General features: G+C 38.8%; 1 protein-coding gene across 4 annotated transcripts in view; it reads left to right on the forward strand.

Annotated features, from left to right (window-relative positions):
• CARMIL1 (capping protein regulator and myosin 1 linker 1) overlaps positions 1-16340 on the forward strand; it is a 312625-nt gene that overhangs the window by 234705 nt on the left and 61580 nt on the right. For all 4 annotated transcript variants that reach the window (XM_058285333.2, XM_058285334.1, XM_058285335.2 and 1 more), the window contains exons 25-26: positions 5413-5541; positions 6612-6743. In XM_058285333.2, the coding sequence (XP_058141316.1) occupies positions 5413-5541; positions 6612-6743 (261 nt within the window). The remainder of the gene's footprint in view (positions 1-5412; positions 5542-6611; positions 6744-16340) is intronic.

Consider the following 16340-nt stretch of genomic DNA (forward strand, 5'->3'; position numbering starts at 1 on the left):
GGGTGCACAGTTCCAAACCTAACCAAGTCAGCACATCCCAGCATGCCGACTGACTGAAGTTCTGAAGGCGAGCTGCTCTCCATCACTCCCCCGGCACGTCTTGTACAGCACATCCAGATCCTTGTCCTGTGCTTGAATCCTATACCATCTTGCCTTAACCTAACATTCCAGTCAGTTCTCCTACTGTAAGGTGCCTCTGTTCTAACCAGGAAATAGAAACCACAAGTCTCTGAATGTGCTCCTGCTTGTGTTTATTCTTCTGCCTCAAATTCCCTTCTCTTCTCTCCATCTGTGGAAATAAATCCTTCAGGACCCAGCTGAAAAAGCTACCTTCTACCTCAGCTAGAAGTGATCTCCCCTTTGTCCCAAAATCTATAATCAATCATTTGCTTAGTGAATGGATGCTCACCCAAGAGTCTGTCGTGTGTCAGGCACTATTTTAGGAGATGGGGATTTGGCAGTTAACAATATAAAGTGTTCATATCCTTGAGAATCTTATCTTATATGGCACTTTATGTCTTGTACTATTTCTTGCCTCTTCCAGGTTTTTAAGTTGCTTGATGTCAAGCAACTTTAGGACTGTATCTCCTTTGTTGCCAGGCATTCTATGTATTTCTCTTGAATGAAATAAAGAAATAGATGTGAAGGAAGATAAAATTTTCCATGAATAAATGCAGAGGAAGATATGAATAAGGCATTTGCTGAAACTAAGATCAGTTCCCACAACTTGTGAGCAACCAAAGATGGCAGTTATTGCTAAAAGTTCTAAGACCTCCACTTGGTTTCAGTAGCTGAGCATATTTGAAAAAGCCTGAGCTGTTACCAGAAACTGTGATATGAATCAGTTGTGTGACATGGTTGCCAAAGACCCCACCTTGACCTGTACCTTCTTAATGGAAGTGTACTTTCTATGGTATGGAAGGTAATAGCCTTTTTTGGCTTATGCCTACCAGTCCATTCCGCCTGTGTTTTTTTTTTTTTTTAAGATTTATTTATATTTATTTATTTATCTCCCCCCCCCCACCTCTCCCCCACCCCAGTTGTCTGTTCTCTGTGTCTATTTGCTGCATCTTCTTTGTCCGCTTCTGTTGTTGTCAGAGGCATGGGAATCTGTGTTTCTTTTGGTTGCATCATCTAGTTGTGTCAGCTCTCCGTGTGTGTGGCACCATTCCTGGGCAGGCTGCACTTTCTTTCGCGCTGGGCGGCTCTCCTTACCGGGCACACTCCTTGCCTGGGGCTCCCCTACGCGGGGGACACCCCTGTGTGGCAGGGCACTCCTTGCGCGCATCAGCAATGCACATGGGCCAGCTCCACACAGGTCAAGGGGGCCCGGAGTTTGAACCGTGGACCTCCCATGTGGTAGACGGACACTCTAACCACTGGGCCAAGTCCGCCGCCCCATTCCTCCTATGTTACAACCCATTGGATTGAGGGGGAAGACTTCACGAGAGTCCTGGACAGAAGAGAGCATTAAGGGAAGAAGTGACGTGGAGGTAAGGAATCTCAGAACTGTGTCGTGGGAGGAGGAGTAAAAGGAACTGAAGAAGAGATTAGAAGAGAAAAGGTCACTGTTCAAGGATATGAAAGATTGTTCAGATGCTTTCAAGAGGACGGTGTGGGCCCTGCAGGAAGGTTGTGGGAAGACAGATTAGGGTTCGAAATAGAGACCGTGTCCCAGATGAGAAGTGGATTTCTTGTCATTTTAGGTGTTCCAACTCATGGTGTTCAACTGTGTTGCTTTAGAAAAACTCAACCCTGGGGGTTATGGGGTTATGGTGAAGTAGAGAGATTAAACTAAAAAGCCTGAGTGTAGCATCTACCATGAGGTCTTTCAATGGAGAGTCCCAGAGAAATTTGATCTTTCCTATTACACTCTTCTTCGCACTTGTGTGCCTTTGGGCCTTGGCATAGTAACCAGTAGTCAAAATCCTTTATTTCCTATTTTCAAAATTGTCAATTTACACTCTGTAATCATTCTGTGTTCTTTTTTTTTTTCCTCTAGAAATGCACTTTATTTTTTCCTCCTCCTCCCCCTCCCTTCTGTTTTTGCTGTCTATGTCCATTCATTGTGTAATCTTCTATATCTATTTCTCTTTTTGTTTTCTCTTCTCTTCTTTCTCCCCTAGGATTCACCGGGATTTGATCCTGGAGACCTCTGATGTGGAGAGGGGTTCCCTGTCAATTGCGCCACCTCAGTTCCTGGTCTCTGCTGTGCTTCACCTACACTCTCCCCTTGTCTCTCTTCTGCTGTGTCATCATCTTGCTGCCTGACTCACTTGCGCGGGCACTGGCTCACCATGTGGGCACTTGGCTTGCCGCGTGGGCACTGGCTCACCACATGGGCATTTGTGCAGGGACTCAGCTCACCACGTGGGCACTGGCCCGCTGTGCAGGCACTCGGCTCACCATACAGGCACTCGGCTCACCATACAGGCACTCAGCTCACCGCGTGGACGCTGGCCCGCTGTGCAGGCACTCGGCTCACCATACAGGCACTCAGCTCACCGCGTGGGCGCTGGCCCGCTGTGCAGGCACTCGGCTCACCATACAGGCACTCGGCTCACCATACAGGCACTCAGCTCACCGCGTGGACGCTGGCCCGCTGTGCAGGCACTCGGCTCACCATACAGGCACTCGGCTCACCATACAGGCACTCAGCTCACTGCGTGGGCGCTGGCCCGCTGTGCAGGCACTCGGCTCACCATACAGGCACTCGGCTCACCATACAGGCACTCAGCTCACTGCGTGGGCGCTGGCCCGCGGTGCAGGCACTCGGCTCACCATACAGGCACTCGGCTCACCATACAGGCACTCAGCTCACCGCGTGGGCGCTGGCCTGCTGTGCAGGCACTCGGCTCACCATACAGGCACTCGGCTCACCATACAGGCACTCAGCTCACCGCGTGGATGCTGGCCCGCTGTGCAGGCACTCGGCTCACCATACAGGCACTCGGCTCACCATACAGGCACTCAGCTCACTGCGTGGGCGCTGGCCCGCGGTGCAGGCACGCTTTCTCTTCTTTTTCACCAGCAGTCCCCAGGGATCGAACCCAGGTCCTCCCATATGCTAGGCGGAGCCACATGAGCTTCCCGTTCTGTGTTGTCTTAAGGAAATCATTTAACTTTTCTGGGTCTGGAGCTCTTGGGCTGTGAAAAACCTGAATATGACCTATAGGGATATGTTCAACTTTAGCAAGAAGAATCTGAAATGTGAGATTTTATGTCCTCCTTGACTTGAAGAACTGAATTTATATGCTTCTTGTAGACGTGCTTGAACACTGTTCAATCCATTGTGCTCAGTTCGTTTCAACCCCTTCTTCTTGGTGAAGTCGTCACAGCGCACATTTCATGGGTTTCTTTGGTCTCTCATTATTAAAGATGGTCATCTGTATAGTGCCACATCCACATGCTTCTCAAATCAGTCTTTGGTGGCTCTGATGTATATATAAGATCTTTTCTTAGCATGTGGCTTAGTTTATCTTTGGAAATTAGTTGTTCATTCTCAGCGTGATACAGATTATTGTTGACCGTTTCTGCTTTAGGAAGCATTGAACAATGAAGGAGTTAGAAGAGTTCAAATTTATCTCAAGAAGAATTTTAAAAAATCATAGTCTCTGTAGATACCTTTTAGTTGGAGGGACAATGTGATAATGAAGCATCATACATAATTTTCTTTTTTCCACAGGGAGCTCAGGATAGTTTACTTGTATAGCCTCAATATATTTTACAGTCCTAGGATCTACTCTTCCTTTTTTAAATTTAATTTAATTTTATTTATTTTTCTCCCCTTCAGCCGCCCCATTTGTCTGCTCTCTGTGTCCATTCACTGTGTGTTCTTCTGTGACCGCTTCTATCTTTATCGGCGGCACTGGGAATCTGCATTTCTTTTTGTTGCGTCATCTTCTTGTGTCAGCTCTCTGTGTGTGCAGTGCCATTCCTGGGCAGACTGCACTTTCTTTGGCACTGGGCGGCTCTCCTTACAGGGCGCACTCCTTGCGCGTGGGGCTCCCCTATGCGGGGACACCCCTGTGTAGCAGGACACTCCTTGCGCGCATCAACACTGTGCATGGGCCACCTCCACACGGGTCAAGGAGGCCCAGGGTTTGATCCGCGGACCTCCCATGTGGTAGGTGGAAGCCCTGTCTATTGGGCCAAGTCCGCTTCCCGGATTTACTCTTAATATACCACAAAGTTGGTATTACTGACCCTTTGTCAACCACATACATGTTTTAAGTGGTGTTGTTTTACTGGATTATCTTTATATTATGCTAGAAAACAAGGTATAGGGGTAGACGTTATGGCTGTGATCTTACAAATGTGAAAGGCAAGGGATGGCAGTGCTCCTGCTGCAGTGGACACGGGCTCTCAGACCTTGCTTCTGAGTCGTGTGGTGCAGTTTCCATTTATTTTGGAGGTTAGTGGGTCAGAGAGGCAGACTTTGACTTCCTGTAGCTGTGATCTCAAGTAACGCAATATAAATAGAGAAGTGTGGCTTTAAATAAAAAAGAATATTGCTAGATTGTTCACTCTTGCCGGACGAATTGTCGGATAGAGTGGGACTTCTGACAAGTGAAGTCTCTGGAGAGTTGAGTTTTTTGTTTGTTTTTTGTTTTTAACATGAAATAGACAGACTGCAGCTCTGTTCAAAACATTGGGTAAACTTTTTAAACTGCACTCTCTTTATTTTCTTCAGACTTGTTAGCTGCTTGATGCTTCTCAGAGTATAATTTTACTTTTCTTGTAATATTTTTTTTGTCTACAGTAGTCATCTATCATTCTCCTTTGGATGTTATATTTAAAATTATGGAACAACTGGAAATGGTTCAGGTGCAGTTAACCCGGGATGGGGACCTTACATGGGTTAGATGGTATTAACTTTATTATTATCTATGCTAATATAGTAAGACCTCAGATGCTTTTATTTTTAAAGGTGACTCTTGATTTACATAGAAGACTACCTGGTGTGATTAAATTAACTTAAAAAAACACTCCCAAGGGATGTTCTGGTTTCCATAACATTGAGCCCAGTGGGCATGGCTGGCACGTTGTGGGCAACTCAAGAGTCTCAGCATGGCTCGTTTCATTTCTGTTTCCTCAATATGTAGTTCTATGTCTGGCAAACCGAGTGCACGCAATACAAGTTAAAGAAGGAGAGTTATTATCTAACAAAATATCACCCAGTAGCCGCAAGATTCTGAATCTCAGAGAGGTATCCACTTTTGTGGCACATGCTGCGTTTCCTAAGGCAGAAAAGGGCACCAAAACACCTTACATGGTTTTCTGGGGTCCATGTTGTCAGAAGTGTCCTGTGTAAATAAAGTAAATGAATGATTGGCCCTATGCTGCATCCTCAAAGCTCCCAGTTGGGACATGTTTTCATGCTCACTCCTCTGTTTTTATGGTTTGGAGCAGATGATTGACAGAATGTGTGTGAAAGTACAAGATCATCTCAACTCTTTACGGAACTGTGGGACAGATGCTGTCCAGGAAGATTTAAAATCAGCAGAGCGGCTCATGCGTGATGCCAAGAATTCTAAAACGGTGAGTTTTACTTTAGGCTAGGTGGGAGTCTTGTGTATTAAAAACAGAAATGAAGACCGTTTAGGTTACAGAACCCTATGAAGGATAATAAACTCTCCAGTATCTGATAAAAGAGAGAAAGCTATTAGCATGGATAAATCATTTATCAAAAAATCAAAGTTTAGAAATTCTAAAATGATGTGATTTGCAATGCAATTAGTGGGACTAGGGCAGGAAAGGAAGTCAGGAGGGGTTTAGATAAAGGAAGTTTTGACATAAATTTGTACTCATTGAAGCCTGTTGATGAGTTTATGGAGACTTTTTACACTATTTTGTATGTTTTAACCTTTCTGTAATAAAATGATTCTATAAAATTCAATTTTAGAAACTAGTTCCAACTGTCTTTACATTGCTACCCAATTCCAATGACTGGCAAAGTGAACAGAATTAGTCTTTGTCTCCTTTCTTTACCCATGTTAATTCCCAATAACCAAAATGTAGTCTGAAAAGCAGAGGGTCACTGTGCTTTACAAAGAATATAACTGGGCCCTCAAGAACTGGGAGGTAGTTGTAGTTTAAATGAATAACAACTCATTTACGATTATTCTACTTCCAAGCACAAAACTCCCTCTTGTCACCTCTACAAGGATCCTTCTCTCAAAAGATTTTGTCTCTCAGAGTTTAATTTAATAGAGAATTAACTGGGAGTCAAAAGCCTAGGATCTCATCCTGGCTTTGCTGTTAGACTCACACAGTCATTGAACATTTTAGGTAGGAACCATATGGATTAGTCAATACTTTCATATCCTAGTCGAGGACATCAAGGCACAAATGGGTAATAGCCTCTTCCTGTGGTTTCCAAGCTGGTCAGTGACAGAGTGATCAATGTCTAGTATTTAAGTTGCCTTGATTCATTGCATAATGCCTAGAAAGAGTGTGTAAGAGGGATCTTCAGTTTGGAGAGATTATTCCTAATAATCTCTCTTTAAGTGCTGGCTTTCTCCACCATTTTCGTAACTCCTCAAAGGGCATTGGTGCTTATTTAAATACTTGTTCGATTATGGAGAGGTTACTTTTTATTTTTCTTTCAGTTGTTACCAAATTTATACCACGTTGGTGGTACATCTTGGGCAGGAGCCAGTGGCCCATTGTCTAGTCCAATTCAGGATACCCTAGAATCCATGGCTGGAGAAGTTACTAGAGTCGTGGATGAGCAATTAAAGGTTTGTGGTTTGTGCTGTTTTGGAAAATGAAATTGTTATGATACAGGTATGTATGATAGCATTTCCTACCATAGCTACATGTTTAGATTTGTGTGCATGTGTGTATGTGTTTAGATGTACATGTAGTAAAAATTGAATTGTGGGTCTTTTTCTAGCTGCTTTCATAAGCTTTAATGAGGCCAAGGAAAATCTCTCAAAATTCAATTTTGTGTTTGATGGTAAATCTCTAAAGGTGTTTAATATATGACATGTTGCCGTGGCTTCACCGATAAGAGAATGATTGATTTTTACTTGTAGGGCAGAAAGAGAAATCTGCTTCAAGAAAATAATCTTTGCTTATTACATTTGATTTAGAGAATTGGAAATATGATAGGAGTCATGCTGATAGTGTCTCCAGGCTGCTTACTGGGGGAGTCATCCACTACTGAAATAGGTACTGGTTCTTGGAAGAAGCCGGTTGGAAGGCTAGGATAGGGATTTCAAAAAATGAAAAAAAACATGGAGAAAGAAATCTCTGAAACTTTAGCGGGGTAGCACAACTGAAGATGAGATTTTTCTTAAGAGAACTTCATGAAACAACTGCAACAGAGAAATTTCACATTCAGAAAGTTTTCATTATTTCATATTTACCTGTTCAAGGATGGCTTTCAAAACCTTGTCTAAATGTTTCTAATTGTTTGGTCTGTGTCTTTTTGAGAAAACAGTTGTACCACATTGGGATTTGATATGCAATACAATAACTGCAGCATGTTAATTACGCTCATTATAAATCAAGTTAATGAAGGAGAAAATGTTGATTATTTAGGAGTTTAAGCCCCTGCCTTCCTTTACACATAATACAGGGAGACTCTTGTATGTCATTTTTATTTTATTTATCAGTGTTTGGTTTTTTTTTTTGTCTTTCTAAAATTTTACTATCTTTTTTTTTTTAAAGATACGTAGATCACCAAAATGTTACATTAAAAAATATAAGAGGTTCTCATATAGCCTACTCCCCACATCCCCTACTCCTACATCAACAACTTCTTTTGTTAGTGTGGTACATTCATTGCATTTGGTGAATACATTTTAGAGCATTGCACACAGCATAGATTATTGTTTATACTTTCCCCAGTCCATTCAGTGGGTTATGGCAGAATATATAATGTTCTGCATCTGTCCCTGCAATATCATTCAAGACAACTCCAAGTCCTGAAAAAACCCCCATATCACACCACCTTCTCCCTTCAGCAATTCCCATGGCCACTTTCTCCACATCAGTCATATAGTTTCTTCCATTGCTAGAGTCACAATAATTCTATAATAGAATACAAGTTAGTCTACTCTAATCCACATATTATTCTGCCATCCTCAGGATCCTGGGATGGCGATGCCCACTCCATCTCTAAATTGAGAGGGTCTTAGATCCCATATGGCTGATGGATGGGATTCTCCTGATTGCATTTGTAGACTCTCTCGGTTCCCTGGTATGGTGGTTGACCATCCTCACCTCCTTGTTAGCTGACCTGGGTAATTCCAACGAACTGGACAGTAGGTGCTGCAACTCTGCTGAGTATCAGCTAGCACATGGACAGTCCAGAGATTCAAGTCTCCTGAGCATGCACCAACCCCAGTGCCAACCCCAGTATAAGTGATATCTGTGGTTATTTTGAATCAGTTCTGAGCAGAGACAGCTGGGTAAAGTGGGGACTGGCTGATTGGTACAGACTTTTGCAAGACCCGTTAGCGCCTATTTTATCCTTCATGAAGGATAGGATACTTTCTTACATATTTAGAAGGAGATCAAATTTGTTGCTTATTTCTAACAGTATAAAAAGGAAACACTTTTTGTGAAACATCTAAACAATATTAACAAGTGCAAAAAAATTAAAGGTAAATCACCTGAAATCCTAGTGATAGCGTCACTATTAATATTTTAGTGAATTTCCAAAATTCACTAAAATTCCCCCCCCACAATTTTACATAATTATAAGCATATACTATATATACTGATTCTTCACCTTTTCATATTCAGTATAGTATCAGGAATATCATTCTAGATTAGTGGATAATCATTATTATTTTAAATAGCTACACAGTATTGTATGGATATACAGCATAATTTATTTTCAAATTTCTGATTAAATCTATTAGGGTGAATTCCTATCAGTGACCCATTGCTAGGTCAAATGCTAGGTATATTTTATATTTTCCTGTGTATTCTCAAAGTGCCCTCCCATAATACAGGCAGTTGCTCATTTTGCCACATCCCTCACCGACGGTATTAACTTTTAATGTTTCTCAGTGTAATGGATAAAAAATGATACTTCATTGTGTCTTTTGCATTTCCTTAATAACTAGTAATATGCTAAGCAATTTTAATATCCATTTGTCTTTCCTCTTTCATAAATTACCCCTTCACGCCCATTGCCTAATTTTTGTCGCCTTCAAAGTGTTTCTAAGAACTTCTTAGATGCTAAGAATTGGCTGGCACTTCAGTCAGTATGAAGCATTGCAACAGGAACTTCTCTCCAAACGCTTCCTACAGTCCCTTGTTGTTTCTCATGGCATAAACCACCAAGTTATCCCTGGTACCTTTGGGTCCACTTGCTTCTCAGTGTTTTGAAGGGTTGAAGTGGACTCTTGCCAGTCATTGCTGGGAGGGAGGTAAGGGCAAAGGTCCGAAGAGGCGTTGGAATTTTAAGAGCCTAAGATAACATGAATGCATTTAGGATCCCGAGTGTTTTGTGTGCATAGACCCTTTGCACAGTTTTCTGACGCTGTCTTCTCTGGCCTCTTGCTGAATGTCCCCAGTGTTCTCCATTCTCTCCATTCTTCACCACCTCTGTGCTTTCAGGTGTCCTGTCTACTGTTCTCTCACTCTTACAGTCTCCCAGTTGGCAGGCTCCCCCTTGCTTGTCTTCTATTATTCTCAGTACTACTACTGTTGTTGTTTTTTTTGTTTTTTTCAGAATACTTTTGGATTTTTTAACCATTAAATGTACCCTTTGAAGAAGAATGGAGGCATTTTTATGAAAACAAACAAACAAAAAACCCAAAAACAATGATTAAAAACAAGAATTCAGAAAATATCAGATACAAGATTCTCAATACTTTTCAGGTTCCTTTCTCTTGGGGGATGTCTAGTGAAGATCTTAGAAAATCCTCAATCAAAGCTTATTAATTAAATATTACATATTAATTTTCTTTTAGCTGGATACAGTTAGTTTTTTATGTTTTCAGTGTACTTTAAGCAGTTTCCCTACTTTCTGATTCCATGCTGTTTTCCTAAGAGTTAGATATCCATTTGCTTTGTCATCTTCTCTTTTTTTAAATGTAGAAACATATTTAAAACATAAATTTCTCATTTCCATAATTTTTCAGTTGCATTTGTTACAGTTAACAATGCTACAAGGCTGTGTTACCCTGTGTGGTTTTGGTTTGCATTCCCCTAATGACTAATGATGTTGAGCATCTTTTCATGTGCTCATTGCCAATTTCTATATCTCCTTTGGAGAAATGTCTGTTCAAATCCTTTGCCTATCCTTCTACTTTTTAAAAATGTACTCCTGGGGGGCAGATGTCACTCAGTGGTTGAGTGCCTGCTTTCCATGTATGAGGTTCTGGGTTTAATCCCTAATACCTCCTTTAAATAAAAATTCACACACACACACACTCCCATTTGTCTATTTATATAGCTGTCCAATGTCTTGATTTAAAAAAAATACATGTAGGTGTTTAGTTCCCTAGGCTGCAATGGGTTCACACTCAAGGGAATGGATTCGACTTAAGAACATTTTTCTGGGGGTATATCCAGCTTTAAACCATTATAATAGGAAAACGTATTTTTCTTAGAATCCATGTTCAGTTTCTTATTAAATTTCTGTGGTCCTTATTTATTTCACTTCTAGTAACAAGTGTTCCTGGACAAAAAGAATCATCACAAAATCTCTGAAATTCACATGTTATATCAGTGCAACCCAAAAAGGATTATTTTTATTAAAAAATATTGTTATTTTGTAAAAATAAGTTACTAAATTTTTAAAAAAGCAGAGACCAACAGGCCTGGATTTGTGTCTTGAGTTTGGTACCAGCTATCCATGTGCTTAGTTTAAGTTGTCTTACTTTTATGGGTTTGATACTAGCTAGCTGTGTGCTTGGAGCAAATTGTCTAACTTTTCTCCAGTTTCCTTGTTGTGCAAGACTGTCTTAATCTTGAGATGATCAAGGAGATTTCTTCCAGCTATAATATTCAGTCATCCTTAAATCTTTGGTCAGTTTAGACATTTTGAATATTGGGTGAGAATAAGTTCAAATAGCTTTTTGAGCGTCTTTCAAAAATATTATGTATGAAAGCAATAGAAATGGCTAGATGTACCAGCTTTCTGAACAAACTTACTGGAAGAGAGGAAAATAGTAAGTTTGGAGAAGTTCTTTCTTTGAAAAGAGGCGATGTGTTCTCTGGGCTGGCCAATTTTAGGTATTTAAAAAAGATAAACCTCCACATGTTTTTCCTCTTTTGATTCTAACATTTATTTTGGAGTAATAGCAGGTGAATAAATGGAATCTGAATATTTCAGCACAAGGAAACTTTCATTTTATCCTCCTGGACTTAAATTTTAGGGTGTTTGTTTTGGACAGGGAAGTTCTTGATTTCACTCCTGGCTTAAATTCACTGGTAAATTTCAAGTTTACTTAGGAAATGAAGTCTGAGGGATTTAGATGGCATTTTGTCAGGTATTAGCTTAGTTTGGCAAGAGAAGAGTTCTCTAATTGGGTTTCTTTTTTGTTGCACTGTATATTTCCCAAAGCAAATGAAAGCAAGGTTTCAGAGCACCTAAGTGTGGAAGTTGTATTTGCTTATTATCAATTACAGCAAACTGTTGGCTTATTGCAAGATTATGAGAATGTGTTATGGATATTAACCTAATGTCAAGGATATTTCTAATTTAACAAATATTATACAGGTTTTAAAAATCTGATTAGTTATTTTACAGTAAAGAAATCTAGTCCCTAGTTACTGTCAAATGGGAGCTATATACAGAATAAAAATCTGATGATCACATTTCAAATACAGAACCTAGTCAAGTTTTCCACAGCTAGTGGAGCAAAGAGACACTAATAGTGATGAGCACATTACTAATGTTATATGTAAAAAAAAGTTAAAAATTCTGGGAGAAAGTTTCCCATAATCCTAAATTAGATTTCCAGAAGGAAAGAAAAAGAATAAAGGAGAAGAGATGGTTGCTAAGAATTTAAGAATTGCTGAAAGATCGGCAAACAGAGATTTCGGACACGCAGCAGAACCCGGTCAGAAAGGATTTGCTTTTTTCTGCCCTGCTCTGGTGTGACCGGCCTTCCCTAATATGAAACAGAGACTCCAAGCCAGGAGCTGGACTGCATTCCCAGAGGGCTTGGGAACTGATTGGGCTCAGTTTCGGTTGTCACGGGGGCGGTATGGGAAGGGGTTGCAATGATCCTAGATATCCTGTGGCACAAGCTTCAATTCCACACCCCAAGGAAAGCTCCTGCCTGACAGAAGAGGTAAAATTGCTAGAAGTGCAGTGATGACGTGTCCAGTTCGCCAGAAGTACTAACACTTTCAATCATGTGTCCATCTAATACGTGACTTCACCTGTATGAGTATTTGACAGAATTAGAAAGAACAAATTGTCAAATTCAGCGTCATGATGGGGATCTTTTCAAATGACTCTCAGTAATTGATATCAATAAACAAAATTAGTAATGACCAAAGATTTGAGCCACAGATTTTCACTTGTCATCCCCTGGACCTGTGTACTCACCAGCAACAGAAGAGGATGAGTTCTTTTCAAGGTTGCGTGGGATATTTATGAAAACTGCCCCTGAGGTCTTAAAAAGAGGCTTAGGATTTTTCAAAGACCAATATCCCGTGGTTCCATTTCAAATAAATTAGAAACCCATGCAAAAAATAACTGAAACAAAACCCTCATCCATCCACCGCCCCCACACACAGGTTTATAGATTTAAAAATCACTTCAGCTCAGGGGTCAAAGTTAAGGGCATAATTTAAATTCGAGGATATTTATAACTGAACATTAAGTAGTAGTATCAGAACCTGTGAGATTCAACTAAAACCAGTATGTGGAGTAAAAGCAGTAATCTTAAATGCTAATATTGAAGGTGAGCAAAGGCTGGAAACCAATGGCCTAATAAGCATACGATAATTTAAGAAGTAAGAAAAACTGCCACATAATGAAATCATAGAAGGTATAAGAAGCATAATAGATAAGAACAAAAATTAAGAAGATTGGAAAAGCTGTAGAATATAATAGAAAACAGAACAACTAAGCCTAAAGTTAGTTCTTTGAAAATACTAATAAATAGGCAAGATTAATCTATAAAGAGAGAGTACAAGCAAGAGAGAGAAGGCACAAATAAACAATATTGGGAAGGAAAAGTTGGATATAAATGTAGCTACAGCAGAGATTTCAAAAAATAATAAGAGAACATTATGTTCTGTGTTAATACTAAATAATTGGAAACTAGACAAAATGGGCATGGAATTCCTAGGATAGAAATACAACTCAGCATTGCTAATGTAAGAAAGGAGGATTACTGGCCACTTTCATTCATGATCATTGATGGAAAAAACTTAACTCACTAGCAATCTGCATCCAGCTGTGTAGAAAATATAATAATATATCCTACTAAATTGGGTTATCCCAGGAATACACATTAGCAGAGTATGACATCTCTAAAGATGCTAAAATATAAAAAATAAAGAAAAATGCCCATGTATGATTTATGGGCAAAAATATTATTGGTAAGCTAAGAATAGAAGGGAGCTCCCTTAACCCAAATGAGGGTATCAATAGAAAATCTATAGCAGACATCATGATTAATGGGCTCACGTTTAAAACAGTTCCTCTTGGGAAAGATACCATTATAATGGGAGTGGTCTGGTGGATACTCCTTTTATTTTTTTTAGTCAACTTTCTTTGAGGTAAATTTACATAAAGTAAATGGGACCCATTTAGAGTGTTTAATTAAAAGGTGGCTTTTGGTTAACTGTGTGCGCCCATATATTCACCACTGTAATCAAGATACAAAACAAAATGTTGTTGCGGTCAACACCTCCTTCTGCCCTTATCCCAGACAACCACTCAGCTACTTTCTATTAGTGTAGATTAGTTTGCATATTTTAGAATTTGATACAAATTCTAAAATTTGATATGGTATTACATTTGTGGTCATACATATATAGTCTTTTTGGTCTGGCGGATCACTTAGCATAATGGTTTTGAGATGCATTCACACTGTTATAGGTCTCATTAGCTCATTCCTTTTCATTGTTGAGTAATAGTATGGAACTTTGGTTTTTTCCTACTTTATTTCTATTAAAAATGGAAGTGTTTAGAATACCTTATGGAGAACTTTGTGTGGACACAGGCTTTACTCTCTTGGGTCATATGTTAGGTGTATATTTGCCTTTATAAGATGCTACCAAATTGTTTTCTGAAGTGGTTATACCATCTTACATTCCTACCAGTAGTACATGAAAGTCCAATTGCTCCACATCTTCATCAAAGCTTGGTAATGTCAGTCTTTAAGCATTCTGATAGGTACATAGCTGTTTCCTTTCTTGTGGTTTTAATTTGCATTTTCTGAATGGCAAAAGGTAATGGCTTAATGGCCACTCTTACATTTATGTGTTTGTAAGTATATATAAATATATATGTTTGTGTGTAAAGATTTAACTCTTTTGCCCATTTTAATTGGATTTTCTTTTTATTAGTGTAACAGTTTTTAAAAGTATATATTCTAGTTATAAATGCTTTGTAAGATATATGTGTTGTAAATATTTTTTCTCAGTGTTTTACTTGCCTTTTCATTTTTTTACCAGTGTCTTTCACAAAGCAGGTTCTTCTAGTTTTTATGAAATCTAATTCATGCCTTTGGTGCCTTACCTAAGAAATCTGCGCTAAGATCATAAAATTATTCTTTAAGTTTTCTGCGAGAAATTTTATAGTGTTAGCTTTTACATTTAGACCCATTACCCATTTCAATGATAATTTTTGTGTAGAATGTGTAATAGTGGTTAGGACTCTTCTTTTGCCATATGGATAGCCAACTGTTCCAGCACCATTTGTTGAAAAGACTTCTGACTATCCTTTGAATTCTGTAACTTCTTTGTTGAAAATCAATTAATTACACGTTTGAGTCTTTGTCCTGGTCTGTTAATCTATATGTCTATTTTGTGCCACTACCACACTGTCTTGATTAGTGTTGTTTATAACCCATTATAAAATCAAGTAATGTAAGTACTCCAACTTTATTCCTTTTTAAATTGTTTTTACTGTTCTCGGTCATTTGAATTTTCATATACGTTTTGAAATTAGCTTGATTTTTTTTCCCCACCAAAAGCTTGCTGGAAGTTTGGTATTTTGAATCTACCATTCGGTTTGGGAGAGTTGATATCCTTACAATATTGAGTAGTGAGCATCACTTTAAAACAAGTGATCAAACTTAGTACCAAAGATAATGGTACAAAAGACCACTACGTGCCTCCTACTGTGGTGCCATGTCACCTCTATGGTACTATGTCACCTATGTAGTATTAGGTCGAAAATGTTTCACCTGAATCCAATTCCTAGGAAGCAATGAGGCAAATCCAGAATAGAGAACATACTGTAAAACAAAAAGGTGGCCTGAATTTGTAAAAAAAAAAAAAAAAAAAAAAAAAGTCATGAAATAAAAACAAAAATAAAAGACACTATCTAATGGAGACTGAAGAAGCATGGTAACCAAATGAAATGATTGAACATTGACTGGACTAAAGATAAAACAAAATACCAAAACTGTGAAGTACAGTTTTTGAATAATCGAAGAAATTTGAATGTTGTCTATATGTATGTCTGATTTTCCCTCTTGGGTGTGATAATGGTGTTATATAGGATTCACATAATGTTTATAAGAGATATATGCTGATGTATTTAGCAATGAAGTGTTATGGTGCCCACAGCTTACTTTCAGATGACTCAGAAAGAGAGAGAAAGCAAATGTTGCCAATTGTTAGCAATTGGTAAGTCTTAGGGGAAGGGTTTTGGAGGTCTATGCCCTAATCTCTCAACTTTCCTGTAGATTCCAGATTTAATAAAATAAATAAATTGAAGGAGGGAGTTATTTTCTTTAAAATCAGGAATGGGACAAAAATAAACATCTTAGCCAATGCAATATGATAAACAAAAGAAATGAAAAGTGTAAGGATTAAAAAGGAAGAAATAAATTATAATTTGAAGATTTATGATTGTCTATGTTGAAAATCCAAAAGAATCTCAGATAAGTTATTAGAATTAATAAGATAAGATTACTAGAGCTAGAGCAATATAGAAAAATCGATTACCCTTCTATATAGCAGCAACAATTAGTTTTAAAATATAATAAAAAAAGTCCCTATTTAGTAGAGCAACAGAAAATATAATGAACCTAGAAATAAATCAAACTAAAGATTTATTAATATGCCTCAATGAAGAAAAATTATGAAGATTGGTTGAAAGAGTATAAAGAAATTCTAAGAGCCAAGTAAACTATATGCTATGTTTATGTCTAAGAGGAATCAGTGTCACATGATGTCAC

Source organism: Dasypus novemcinctus, chromosome 22, assembly GCF_030445035.2.
Source record: "Dasypus novemcinctus isolate mDasNov1 chromosome 22, mDasNov1.1.hap2, whole genome shotgun sequence".
NCBI classification, from domain to species: Eukaryota; Metazoa; Chordata; class Mammalia; order Cingulata; family Dasypodidae; genus Dasypus; species Dasypus novemcinctus.